General features: G+C 40.5%; 1 protein-coding gene across 1 annotated transcript in view; it reads left to right on the top strand.

Annotated features, from left to right (window-relative positions):
* Positions 1 to 12,906, top strand: part of Mrpl48 (mitochondrial ribosomal protein L48) — a 65,439-nt gene that overhangs the window by 44,596 nt on the left and 7,937 nt on the right. The window contains exon 5 of the mRNA XM_008852716.2: positions 3,768 to 3,937. Within this exon, the coding sequence (XP_008850938.1) occupies positions 3,768 to 3,937 (170 nt within the window). The remainder of the gene's footprint in view (positions 1 to 3,767; positions 3,938 to 12,906) is intronic.

The raw sequence follows: 12,906 nt of genomic DNA, 5'->3' as shown, positions 1-12,906 counted from the left end.
TTGGATTTCCCTGGTACCCACTTAATCTGGGTGCAGTGGCAAACACTTTACTAAATGATTCATTTCCCGAGTCTGCTACAATTTACTTTTTACATTGGAAAGTATACTTGACCCATAATTCTGTTATTTCCAATGACAATAGCTAAATACTATCTATTGATCATTCCTAAATATGACACAAAATTCAGCTTCTTTTTCTCCCATTTATTTTTACTCTAATTTTATTGGCATTATCTGGAGTTGCATCCCGGGTATAATGAATTGCTTCTTGACATTTGATTCTACCATTTTTTTATTTTTGAGACAGGTCTCATGTAGTTGAGGCTGGCCTGGTGAGGCTGTGCTTGAACTCCTAATCCTCTTGCTTCAACTTCCCAAGTCCTGAGATAACAGGCATATGCCGGCATACCTGGCTCTGCATCTAGTCTCTAATCCTAGTTCTACCAATCATTTGGGTTTTAGTAACACACTAGCAGATTTTAATGTTCATTCTGGGCATGGTGACACAGGCAGAGGCAGGTGAATCTTTGTGAGTTAGAGGTCAGCTTGATCTACATCATGAGTTCTAGGCCAATTAGGGCAGGCGTGCATACTGAGAGCCATATGAATAATGAATAAATGAATAAATAGGGCCTGGAAAAAAAATATTTTACTTATCATTTTTATGTACCTGCATGTATTTAGGTACACCCCTGTCATGGAATGCCTGGAGAAGTCAGAAGAGGGCATCATGGAGTTACAAAAAAATAAAAATAAATGAATAAATGAATAAATAGGGCCTGGAAAAAAAAATATTTTACTTATCATTTTTATGTACCTGCATGTATTTAGGTACACCCCTGTCATGGAATGCCTGGAGAAGTCAGAAGAGGGCATCAGATACCCTGGAGTTACAGACAGTTGTTAGCTGCCATGTGGGTGCTGGGATTCGAACCCAGCTCTTCTACAAGAACAGCCAGTGCTCTTAACAGCTGAGCCATCTCTCCAGCCCCCAAAGCTCCTTCTTATCCTTATGCCCTTGCCATCCATTTCTTCTTACAGGCAGCCAATGATGTTAGTGGTTTTGAACATCTTGTGTGGATGTGCAAGAAAACAATGCATATAACACACATCTCTTCTCTCCTTCCAGCCTTGTAGGTGTGGCAATATTTTAAGTATACCATTCTATGATGTTTTTATCATTTAAAGATTTTTTTTCATATGAGGTTAGTACAATTTCTTTAGCAAGTCCCCCTCTTGATAGGCATTTAGGTTAATTATTTTCAATTGAGAAGCTTTCTTCATCTGATCTACATCGTGTTAGATGTATTTCCCCAGGTTTCACACTAGCTATTTATAGCAGCCTGCACAAGTTGATATATAGTAAAGCACTCCTTTGCATGGAAGAGAAGGTATAAATAAAAGTGTCCTGAGTTCTCCAAAGGAAAGCTGTATACAGAATTTCAAAATTTCAGAGCTAAGAGGGCTGTAAGAGAACTAAGGCAGAAATTCCTTGCTGTGATTTATTTATTGAGACAGGGTCTCCTTATAGGACCAGCTGGCCTGGAACTTCTGTGTAGACCAGGCTGGCCTCAGTCTCACAGAGATCTGCATTCCTCTGCCTCCTGAGTGCTGGGATTGAAGATGTGCACCACCATACCTGGTGTTGATTTCTTTGTTTTGTTTATAAAAGTTGTTTTATTCATATGTCATTAGCCTTCAATGACTGTGGTAGCTACAGAACTCTACAGAAATTCTTATTTCTTTTTAATCAATGCTTGAGACCTGATCATATAAACATACCTTGCTATCTGAAATTGATTTTTTTCTTTTAAAAATTATTTTTTATTGAATTTTTGCAATTTTCATACAGTATAGTTTGATGGTATTTAGATTCTCCCCCCTCCACACCTCCTCTCTGCTGTTGATTTTTTTAAGATTCAAGTGAAAGCTAAGGATTGTCTCCTCAAAAAAGGTGTACATAGAAAATTTTTCATATACATTTTGGGTATATATACCCCTTAAAATTCACTTGTAGGCTGGGCATGGTGGCGCATGCCTTTAATCCCAGCACTTGGGAGGCAGAGGCAGGTGGATCCCTGTGAGTTCAAGGCCAGCCTGGTCTACATAGTGAGTTCCAGGACAGCTGGGGCTACAGGGAGACCCTGTTTCAAAAAGACCCCCCAAAAAAAATTTCACTTGTAGATTCTACATTAAGAACCTCTTGGGGGATGGGGAGCTGGGGCCTGTGAGATGACTCAGCAGGTAAAGGTGCTTGCTGCTAACCTGATGATCTGAATTTGATTCCTGGGAAGCACATGATAGAGAGAATTTAGGTTTTTTAAAAATTTTTTTTTTAATTTTATGTGTATGAATGTATTACCTGCATGTAAGTGAGTGCACCCATGTCATGCAATGCTGCAGAGGTCAGAAGAGGGCTTCGGATTCCCCTGGAACTGGAGTTAAGGACGGTTCATAGCCGCCATGTGGGTACTAGGAATCAAACCCAGGTCCTCTGCAAAAGCACTCAGTGCTCTTAACTGCTGAGCTATCTCTCCAGCCCCTATTTTTTAGTTTTTAAAAGAACCTCTTGGGCTAGGGGCTATCTCAGTTGACAGAGTGCTTGCCTAGTATGTTCAAAACCCAGAACTGAGGGACTGTTGAGATGACTCGGTGGTTAAGAACACTGGCTGCTCTTATAGAGTACTTGGGCTTGGTTCCCAATACCCACGGTAACTAACAAAACCCAGCACTGAATAAAACTAGGTTTGGTGGCACATTCCTTAATCTCAGCACTGAGGAGGAAGCACTACATAGTTCAAGGCCACCCTAGGATACACAAGACCCTGTCTCAAAAAACAAATGGGTGGGCAAGAGAGTTCATTGAGTAAAAGCAGTTGCTATACAAGCCTGATGACCTGAGTTTAGTTCTAAGAACCCACATAGACATGGAAGGAGAGAAATGACTCCACAAAGTTATCTTTTGACCTCCAAACATGTGCTATGGCATACACACACTGACACACATTAACACACACACACACACACACACACACACTGACACACATCAACACACACACACATACACACACACATATCAATAAATAATTTAAATAATTTCAAACAGACCCTCTTAGGCCAGAGATGTAGCCCAGTGATAGAGCACATGCTTAGCATGCACAAGGGTTGAATAACCAGCAACAAAACAACAACAGAAATCTTTTGATCTAGCATAACTCTGTCAACTTACAAATTGAGAAACAGGCCTAGAGATGGGAGGTGAGTCTCAAAGCAAGATAATCGCAGGCCGGGCGAGGTGGCACATACCTTTAGTCCCAGCACTTGAGAAGCAGAGGCAGGTAGACCCCAGAAATACAGGCCAGCCTGGTCTACATAGTGAGTTCCAGGCCAGCTGTGGCTAAAGGGAGACCCTGTCTCAAAAAGACAAAAAAAAAAAAAAAAAAAAAAAAAAAAAAAAAGAGCAAAAACAACCAAATTACAAACTAACAAGGTAATGGCAGAAGGCAGTCCCACATACTCTTGTTAAAATAATGCAGCACTCCAGCAGTATTCTTTCTGGTACTGGCCAGTGTCATAGCCCACTGGTGAGCAAAGCTTCCCATTCCTTCTCAAGAGAACTTTAGCTTCTAGGAAGGGTAACCTGAGGGAAAAACAGTGAATAATTTTATTTGAAAAATTGATTTAAATATATATATATAAACACACTATATCAAATTTCTTATATAGTGCTTTGATTGATTTTATTTTTATTTTTATTTTCTATTCAGCCCAGGAAGAAGAAAGCAAAAGTGGACATAAGAGCCATGAATCTGGGGACAGATTATGAATACGGGGTTTTAAATATCCACCTAACTGCCTATGACATGACTCAGGCAGAAAGTTATGCTCAGTATGTTCACAACCTCTGCAATCAACTCTCCATCCAAGTGGAGGAAAGGTAGGAAGGATGCTTTGTACAGGATGCTCTTCATGTGCCGTTAAGTCAGGTTTTTGAAAAAATACTGCATATGTAGTAAAAGTCAACTCCTTTTAGGTACATAGTCTGCCACAATCAAAGTATAGAACAGCTCCATTAGCCTCAAAAACTCCCTGCTGCCCTGATACAGTCTCCTTCCCCTCCCCCATCAAGTCCCTGCCTGCCACTAACATGTTAGTATCTGTTCCTGGTTTTTTAATTAATTAATTAATTAATTAATTTATTTATTTATTTATGGGGGCACCCACAAATGCATGTCACAGTGCATGAATGGAGGTCAGAGATCAGCTTTTGAATTGGTTTTCTTGTTCCACCATGTGGGTCCCAGAGACTGAATTTAGGCTTGGTGGCAAGTGTCTTTACCTGCTGAGCTATCTCACTGATCCCTGACCCTGCTGGGTTTTTTGTTTTGTTTCATTTTATCTTTTGTTTGCTTGTTTGGCTTTTTCAGGTTTGGGGTGTTTTTTATTGTTGTTGTTGGTGGTGGTTTTTTTGAGACTGGGTCTCACTATGTAGCTCTAGTAGCCCTAGAACTTGCTATGTACACCAGATCCACCTCAAACCCAAAGAGATTTGCCTGCCTCTGCCTTCTGAGTGCTGCGATTAAAGGCATGTACCACCACATTGGGCTGACCTGGTTGTTTTTTGTGTTTTTATTTTGAATTAACTTATTTTTTTTGAGACAGGGTATCCCTGTAGCCCCAGCTGGCCTGGAACTTGCTATATAGACGAGGCTGGCCTCGATCTCATAGAGATCTGCCTGTCTCTGTCTCCTGAGCGCTGGGATTAAAGGCATGTGCGCCCACACCTAGCCTATGACCCTATTGTTTTAACTTCTTCAGAATATCAGGTAAAGGGAATCACACAGTATGTCTGGCTTTTTTTACTGTTTGCTATTCATCCATGTTTTTTACAAGTTGTTTTTTAAACTCAGTAAAAGACACATAAAGCTAATCATCTTTACTAGTTTGTGTGTGTGTGTGTGTGTGTGTGTGTGTGTGTGTCTGTGTGTGTGAGGGTGTATGTGGAGGTCAGTGTACAATTTGCAGGAGTCAGTTCTCTGTGTCCTCCATGTTCCAAGGACTCAGGTCATTGGGCTTGGCAGCAAGCACCTTTATCTGCTCAGTCATCTTGCTAGCCTCATCCTAACTGTTATTAAATGTACATTCGTAATGCAGTTGTTACCATATTTATAACTTTTTCAGTTTGTAAAACTGAAATTCTATATTTATGAATGCACATTACGAATGAGACTAGCAAGATGACTGAGCAGATAAAGGTACTTACTTGCTGCTAAGCCTAAGTCCTCAGGACATGGAGGACACAGAGAACTGACTCCTGCAGGTTGTACAATGATTCCCCTTTCCCTTTCCCCTTATCTCTAAACCTTCTTTTTTGTCTTTAATTTCAATTACTCCATGCAAGTAGAATTATAAAGTATTATATTTTGTGACTGATTTATGTTATTAAGCATAATGTCTTCAAAATTCATCTATGTTATAACATATATTAGTTTCCTTCCTTTTTAGGACTGAATAATATTCCATTATATGTATGTATCACATTTCATTTATCTGTTCATTTGTCAATAGATGATTTTATTGTCTTTTGTTTTTGAGATAGAGTCTCACTAGGGTAGCCCTGGTTGGCCTGGAACTCACCATGCAGACCAGGCTAGCTTCTCAAACTTGGAGCAATCCTCCTGCCTCTGCCTCCCAAGTACCAGGACTATTGGCATGAGAGACAATACCCAGCTTGTCTTCTTTGTGTTACTTTTGAAGAACAGAATTTTTTTTAAGTTTGATAAATTTTAATTTTTTTTTTCTGTTGTGGTTTGTGCCTTTAGTGTCATTCTAAGAACTCACTGTGTAATCCACAGTCACAGAGATATTTTCCTGGCAGTTCTCATTTAAAATTTTACCTTAAATCTGATCCATTTTGATTTTTTTTAAAGACAAGATCCCCCTGTAGCCCCAGCTGGTCTGGAACTCACTATGTAAACCAGGCTGGCCTCCCAAGTGCTGGGATTAAAGGTGGGCACCACCATGCCCAGCATTTTGAATTATTTTTGTATATCGTGTGAGATTTGGGTTTGTCTGTCTCCTTGAGAAAGAGTTTATTTCTTCTCCATTTTTTTTTTCTTTTCTCCTTTTTAGTATGACTGTCCAATGGTTCCAGGACCATTTGCTGAAACAACCTTTGTTGGCAGCCAGTTGACCATGTCTTTTCTCAGATGTGGTTGATGTTATATTGATCTATATATCTATACTTATACTAGCACCCCACTATTTTGATTTCTATAGAGCTTAATTACTGAAGTGCTTTGTTCTTTTAAAAATTACTTTGCTATAATAGACCTTTGTATTTTCCATTTAAAATTTTAGAATTAACTTGCTGATATCTATGGAAAAGAATCTGGTAGGATTTGTTGAGCTCGAGTGTGGAGTCTGTAGATCAATTTGGGGAAGGTTGAAATCCCAATATTTCTCTCCATTTATTTAGGCATTTTGCCTGCACTCCTTTTTATGTATACTCTGGCTTTGTGGGAAAACTGTAGGAGAGGGGAACAAACATTCTCTGACCACCTCCTTTGGGTCAGACACTTTTCATGTCTTATCTCAGTGTTTCAGACAGCACAGGATGTCCTGTGGTTTGCCTTAAGTAGCATTAAGTCACATGATTAGAAAGTTCTTCCCTTTTAAATTCTCATTCAACCTCATTATGTCAAGGAGAAGTTCCCAGAGTGATGCTGGTGTGTCCTGAACACTGATCTAGCACTTCCTAATCTTTCCAAAAAGATTCCTAATCCTTTCCAACAGAAAGGGAACCTCAGGCTCAAAATCTTTGGCAGGTACTGATATCTTGCTAGAATTTTCTAATATGATTTTGTTTTCATTGTATTTCTTCTTCTTTTTTTTTTTTTTTTCCTGAGACAGGGTCTCACTGTAGTCCTGGCTGGCCTGGCCTGGAACTCCCTATGTAGACCAGGCTGGCCTCGAACTCACAGAGATCTGCCTGCCCCTGCCTTCTGAGTGCTGGGATTAAAGACATGTACTACCACATCCAGTCTTCATTGTTTAATTTTTCTTTTTCTTTTTTAAAAATTATTTTTATTTTATGTGTATGAGTGTATTGCCTATTGCCTGCATGCCTATTGCCTGCACCTGTGTTGTGTAATGCCCGTGGAGGCCAAAAGACGGTGCCAGATTCCTCTGGAACTGGAGTTACAGATGGTTGTTAGCCTACATGTAGGTACTGGGAATAGAACCCAGGTCCTCTGCAAGAGCAGCCAGTGCTCTTAATCACTGAGTCATCTCTCTCTAACCCTCATTGTTTGATTTTTAACTTGCCTTCTAATTATAGCAGCTGATACTGGTTTCTCTTAGCGATTGTGATATAAAGTTAGACTCTGCAGTATCGTTTACTTTCAGTGAACATGTTCTATGAGCTTTGACTAATGTACAGTAAATTCCAACCTAATCAAGATAAAGGACATTTCTGTTATCTCGAGAAGGTCCCCTTTGCATCTGTTGTCAATTCCTTTCGCACCCTAAGTCCTTGTTAACCACTGATCTGGTTCCTGTCCCTGTTGTTTTTTTTTTTTTTTTTTCCTTTTCCAGAATGTCATATAAATGGAAAATTACAGCATTTTCTCTTTGGAGCCTGGCTTCTTCCACTTAGAATAATATATTCAAACTTTACCTGTATTTGCCTGTGTTAAATGCTTTGTTCCTTTTTGTTGCTGAGTAGCATTTCATTGAAAAGATGTGCCGTGATTTGTCCATTTACTAACTGAAGGATATTTGTGCTTCCAATTTGGGGCAATTATGAGAGCAGAGTCAGTATATATATATATATATATGGGTTTGGTGAGAACATAAGTTTTCATTTCTCTAAGAATATGGTTGTTTGGTCAAATGGGAAGTATGGTATATGTTTGAATTTATAGGAAGTTATAGGAAGCTTCTAAAGTGGCTCTACATCCTTTTACTTTCTCAACAATATGAGTTCCAAGTTGTTCTATGTCTCACATTTCTTTTTAAAAATTTTAAGCTGATTTTAAAAATGATAACAGCTTAGGTAGTTTGCCTTAGGTAGTTTGTAAGTATGAACGTTGTATGTGGGTATGCAAAAATGATCATTTCTTACTCCTTTGATATTAATATAGTCCCATTTTATAGGCCAAGAAGATGAGGATCAGAAAGAACAAAAGTCACAGAACCAGTAAATTTTCTGATTTCAAATCAGTTTTGTATGATTTTCATATTCATATAGGGTCTTATTTAAGTACTTAAACCAAATTTGAACTTTGAAACCTTTATAATGTAGAGTGCACCTGTTAAAAGTGCCCTTAAAGCTTTGCTAATAAGCTGTGACTTTAGCTCTCACAGGCTATACCTTCATCCTTTTAAGCTGAAAACCTGCTCTAACGCTTTCTGATGCCCCAGAGAATCGCTCGCTTTTTCAGCACTTGACACACATCTCTGTCATGTCACCTAGTGCTCTATTCATGTGTCAGTTCTTTTTCTCTGACTGTATGTTCCTCCTTGATGGGGACTGTGTTCTTTGTTTCTTTAGTGTGTAGCACAAGGCCTGCCACATGGGAGATGTTCAGTCATTGTTGAAAGATTGGCAGGTGCTTGACTGTAACTGCACAATCCAGCTGTGTAGTATTCATTTCCTAAAATCTAGCAAAAGTGCTCTTAATTAATAAAAAGCTGTGGACTGAGCCTTCCTGTCTTGTGGGCTCTGTACTAGGCATTCTGACTGGTGTACACAAGGATTAGTATTTGCAATAATTCTGACTCCATTTAGATTAGACCGTCCTAAGGTGATTTTAGGAAGCACACACACTCACACAGTATGCACACATATGTATACATAAGTATACACCAAGAGAAATAATCATAACATAGTATAGAAGAGGGTACATGGAAAAAAATGTACCATGTTAGTTCAAGCAGAAAGAGTCACATAGTAATTTGAAGTGATGGTTCTCAAAGTACCACTCCAAGGAGAAATCAGGAGCTTGGGCCAAGCTGTATATAACACTTTCCTTTGGGCTGAGAAGATGGCTCAGTGGGTAATGGTTGCTGTGCATACATGAGGATCCCAGCACCCATGTGAAAAGCTGGTGTAGCCACACATGCCTGTAATTCTAGCTCTCAGAGGTGGAGACCGGTATATTGGTGAGCTACAGGTTCAAAAGAGAGACCCTGTCTCAAAAAATATATTAGCAATAGAGGAAGACACCTGACATGGGCCTGCAGCTTCCACATCTGCCCATACAAACAAGTCTACCTGCACACACGCAACATGTGCACACACATGCATACATCACATACAGACACACACATGCACACAAAATACTTTGCTTCCTTCATTAAGAAAGTCTTGGCTATTCAAAAACTTTTGGCTCAGTTAGGCAGTGTTTGTAGTGACTGGTGCATGTATACCTTCATGAGTGAGTGACAGTTTTCTCACTGTCACCTTGTCTGTGGAGTGCACTTGAAATGACAAGTGAGAATATAATCTCTGAAATCAAATGCCTGCATTCAGATTCTAGATCTATCAGTTATTAGCAAGATCACCTGGGGAACTTTGAACCTGTTTCTATTTTTGTATGATGAGGATGCTTATTAAATTACATCCTTATTTTATGTATTCAGGAGAAATAAAGAAATATATAACTTCCTTTTCATAGCATGCATTCTTTATGAATGGACTGTAGTCTAAGTTCTGTAAGACAAGAGCTGTTTCTATCATGTATGCACAGCAACCACTACCCACTGACCCATCTTCTCAGCCCAAAGGAAAGTGTTATATACAGCTTGGCCCAAGATCCTGATTTCTCCTTAGAGTGGTACTTTGAGAACCATCACTTCAAATTACTATGTGGTCTAACCCAAGACCTGACCTAGTTAGTACCTGAAACATTGTAAGCACTGAGGAAATACTGGTTGCCTTGGATTATGTTCTAACCCATCATGGACATGCTTCCTGGAACAGCAGGATGAATGATGTGCTGCTTTTTGCTGCTTTTCTGGCTCTTCACTCCAAATAGCTCAAAACATAAAAGAGCTGTTTGTTTTTAACAATTCACTTCTCTGCATTGATTGAGGTTTTCCAACTGTTGTATCACTAAGCATTCATATTGCCCAGCTCTTCAGAGATGAATTTGCTTTCTTTTGAATTTCATTTCATTCTAATCCATTTTTCCTCTGGAGTGGGGGTGTGGGGGGTGATGACTGTGACCTTGAGTTGGAATTGGGCTAGAAGAGCAGTGAGCCAGCTTTTGATCTGCACCGGGCCTAAACTGCTGCAGCTGCCACTCATGAGGAGAGGGGAGGAAGAGGCCTCTCTTGTGGGGCTCCTGATGTGCCTGCATCCCTTGCTGAGCAGCTGCCTGGGGAGAAGGAAATCACACTCCTCTGGGAACAGTTTTCCCTGCCTGAGCTGACCAAACCCAGAGTTTCATAGAGTCCACTCAACATCACTGGCTATGAGACTCTTTCTTCTCCTTTTTTTTTTTTTTTAAATCCACTTTCAGAAAAAATAGTAGCTTTCTTTGTTTCTGCTTGTGTTAGTTTGGGCAGTCCAGGGCCAATCCAGGGCCATGTGCATTTGAGGCAGGGACTCTACCACTGAGCCACACCCCCAGAAGTTCATTTGTTTTTGTAGTGCTGGGAATCAAACCCAGAGCCTTGTACATGGTTCCCAAAGAGAATGCTGTCAATAGGGGCGATTCTTCAAATGTGCGAGAATACAGATACTGAGGAAAAATTACCTATACTCATTACTTAAAGGCATATTCCATTTTTAAATGACCAATGTTTCCAGTATTGGTGCTTGATTGATTGATTCATTCATTCATTCATTCATTCATTGATACAGGGACTCAGTGTGTAGCCAAGGCTAGCCTTGAACACCTGATCACCCTGCCTTCATCTCCCAAGTGCTGGTATTACAAGTGTGTGCCACTATGCCTTGCTCACCTAGTATTTCTTTATATTTTTCTTTTGGGTTTTGTGTGTGTGGTTGGTCTTTTTGAGACAGGGTCTTCCTGTAGCCCCAGCTGCCTGGAACTTGCTATGTAGATCAGGCTGGCCTCAAACTTACAGAGATCTGCCTGCCTATGCCTGGGACTAAAGGCGTTTGCCACCATGCCAGGCTTCCATTTTACTCTTTGATACAGGGTCTCTTACTGAACCTGGAATTTACTAATGACTAGACTGGCTGGCCAATAAGCTCCAGAGTTCCTTCTGTGTTCACTTCCCAAGCTTTGGAATTACAGGCATTAACTGATGTGCCTGGCTTTTTACATGGGTTCTAGGGATCTGAACCCAGGTCCTCATGCTTGCACAGCAAGCATACTTTACTGACTCAGTCAATTTTCAGTTCCACTTTTGGGATTTTTTTAAAGGAACTTTCCAGCCTCTTTGCTTTTTCAGGTACTGGAATGGGCCTCAGGCAAGACCTAAGTCGTCGTCTTATTTCCTGATAAATCATTAAGCCTCCCATGAAGCCATCCCTGAGCCCCCCTCCTCTTGTTCCTGTCCTGCAGATATTTGTGTATTTACCTATCTCTCTGAAGCATTCAGTGAACTCCTTGAAGGCATAAACTGCATTTTTCCCTAGAATGCTTAAAACAGAATGGGCTATTAGTATATATCTTAATTTTTTTTTTTGGTCTTTTTGAGACAGGGTCTCGCTGTAGCCCCAGCTGTCCTGGAACTCACTATGTAGACCAGGCTGGCCTTGCAATTAGCTATTTGTGTGTGTGTGTGTGTGTGTGTGTGTGTGTATGTGTGTGTTTGTGTGTCATGTGCACATACTATGGCACATCTGGATGTCAGAGGAGAACTTGTGGGAGTTGGTTCCTTCCTTCTACAGTGTGGGTCCTGGAGATTAAACTCAGGTCATCAGGCTTAGCAGAGCCATCTTTCCAGCCTTAGTTCAAGGCTAGCTTGGTCTACATAGCAAATTCCTCCCCAGACAGGGAGACTTTGTCTCAAAAATAACCCCCCAAAAACACCTTATTTTTATGTGTATGCATGTTTTGCCTGCATGTACGTAAGTGCACCCATGTATGCAATGCCTACAGAATCACCAGATCTACTGGAACTGGAATTATAGATGGTTGTTAGCTGCTCTGTGAGTGCTGAGAATTGAACCTGGGTCCTCTGCAAGAGCAGCCAATGCTCTTTACCTGATGAGCCGTCTTTCCAGGACCAACTTCCTGAAAACTTTTATATAATTACTTTATTTGGCCTTCTATAAAGTCTCTGATTCTGTCCCAATTTTTTTTTTTTAAAGACAATCTCACCAGGCACGGTGGCACACACCTTTAGTCCCAGCATGCAGGAGGCAGAAGCAGGTGAATCTCTGTGAATTCCAGGCCAGCCTGGTCTACATAGTGAGTTCTAGGGCAACTGAGGCTACAGGGAGACCCTGTCCAAAAAAAAACAAAAAAACAAAAAAACAAAAAAAAAGAAAAAAAAGACAGAGTCTCACTATGGCTGTCCTGAATCTCACTATGTAGACCAGGTTGACCTCAAACTCACAGAAATCTACCTACCTACTTCCCAAGTGCTAGAATTAAAGGTGTGGGGCCACCACACCTAATCTAATATGTTCCCACATTTTTTGTTTTTGATCTTTTTGGAACGCACTATGTAGACCAGGCTGGCCTTGAACTCACAGAGATCTGTCTGCCTCTGCCTCCCAAGTGCTGGGACTACAGGCATGTGCCACCATGCCCAGCAGCACACGCCTTTAATCCCAGGAGGCAGAGGCAGACCAATCTCTGTGATTTGCAGCCAACCTGGTCTACATAGATAGTTCCAGGCCAGCTGGGACTACAAGGAGACTCTGTCTCAAAGTTCTCCCTCATATGTGGATCCTAAGATCAGACTCTGATAAATCATTAT

This window comes from Nannospalax galili, unplaced genomic scaffold (assembly GCF_000622305.1).
Source record: "Nannospalax galili isolate Female #2095 unplaced genomic scaffold, S.galili_v1.0 scaffold686, whole genome shotgun sequence".
NCBI classification, from domain to species: domain Eukaryota; kingdom Metazoa; phylum Chordata; class Mammalia; order Rodentia; family Spalacidae; genus Nannospalax; species Nannospalax galili.
This window is presented reverse-complemented; position numbering and strand designations above follow the sequence as displayed.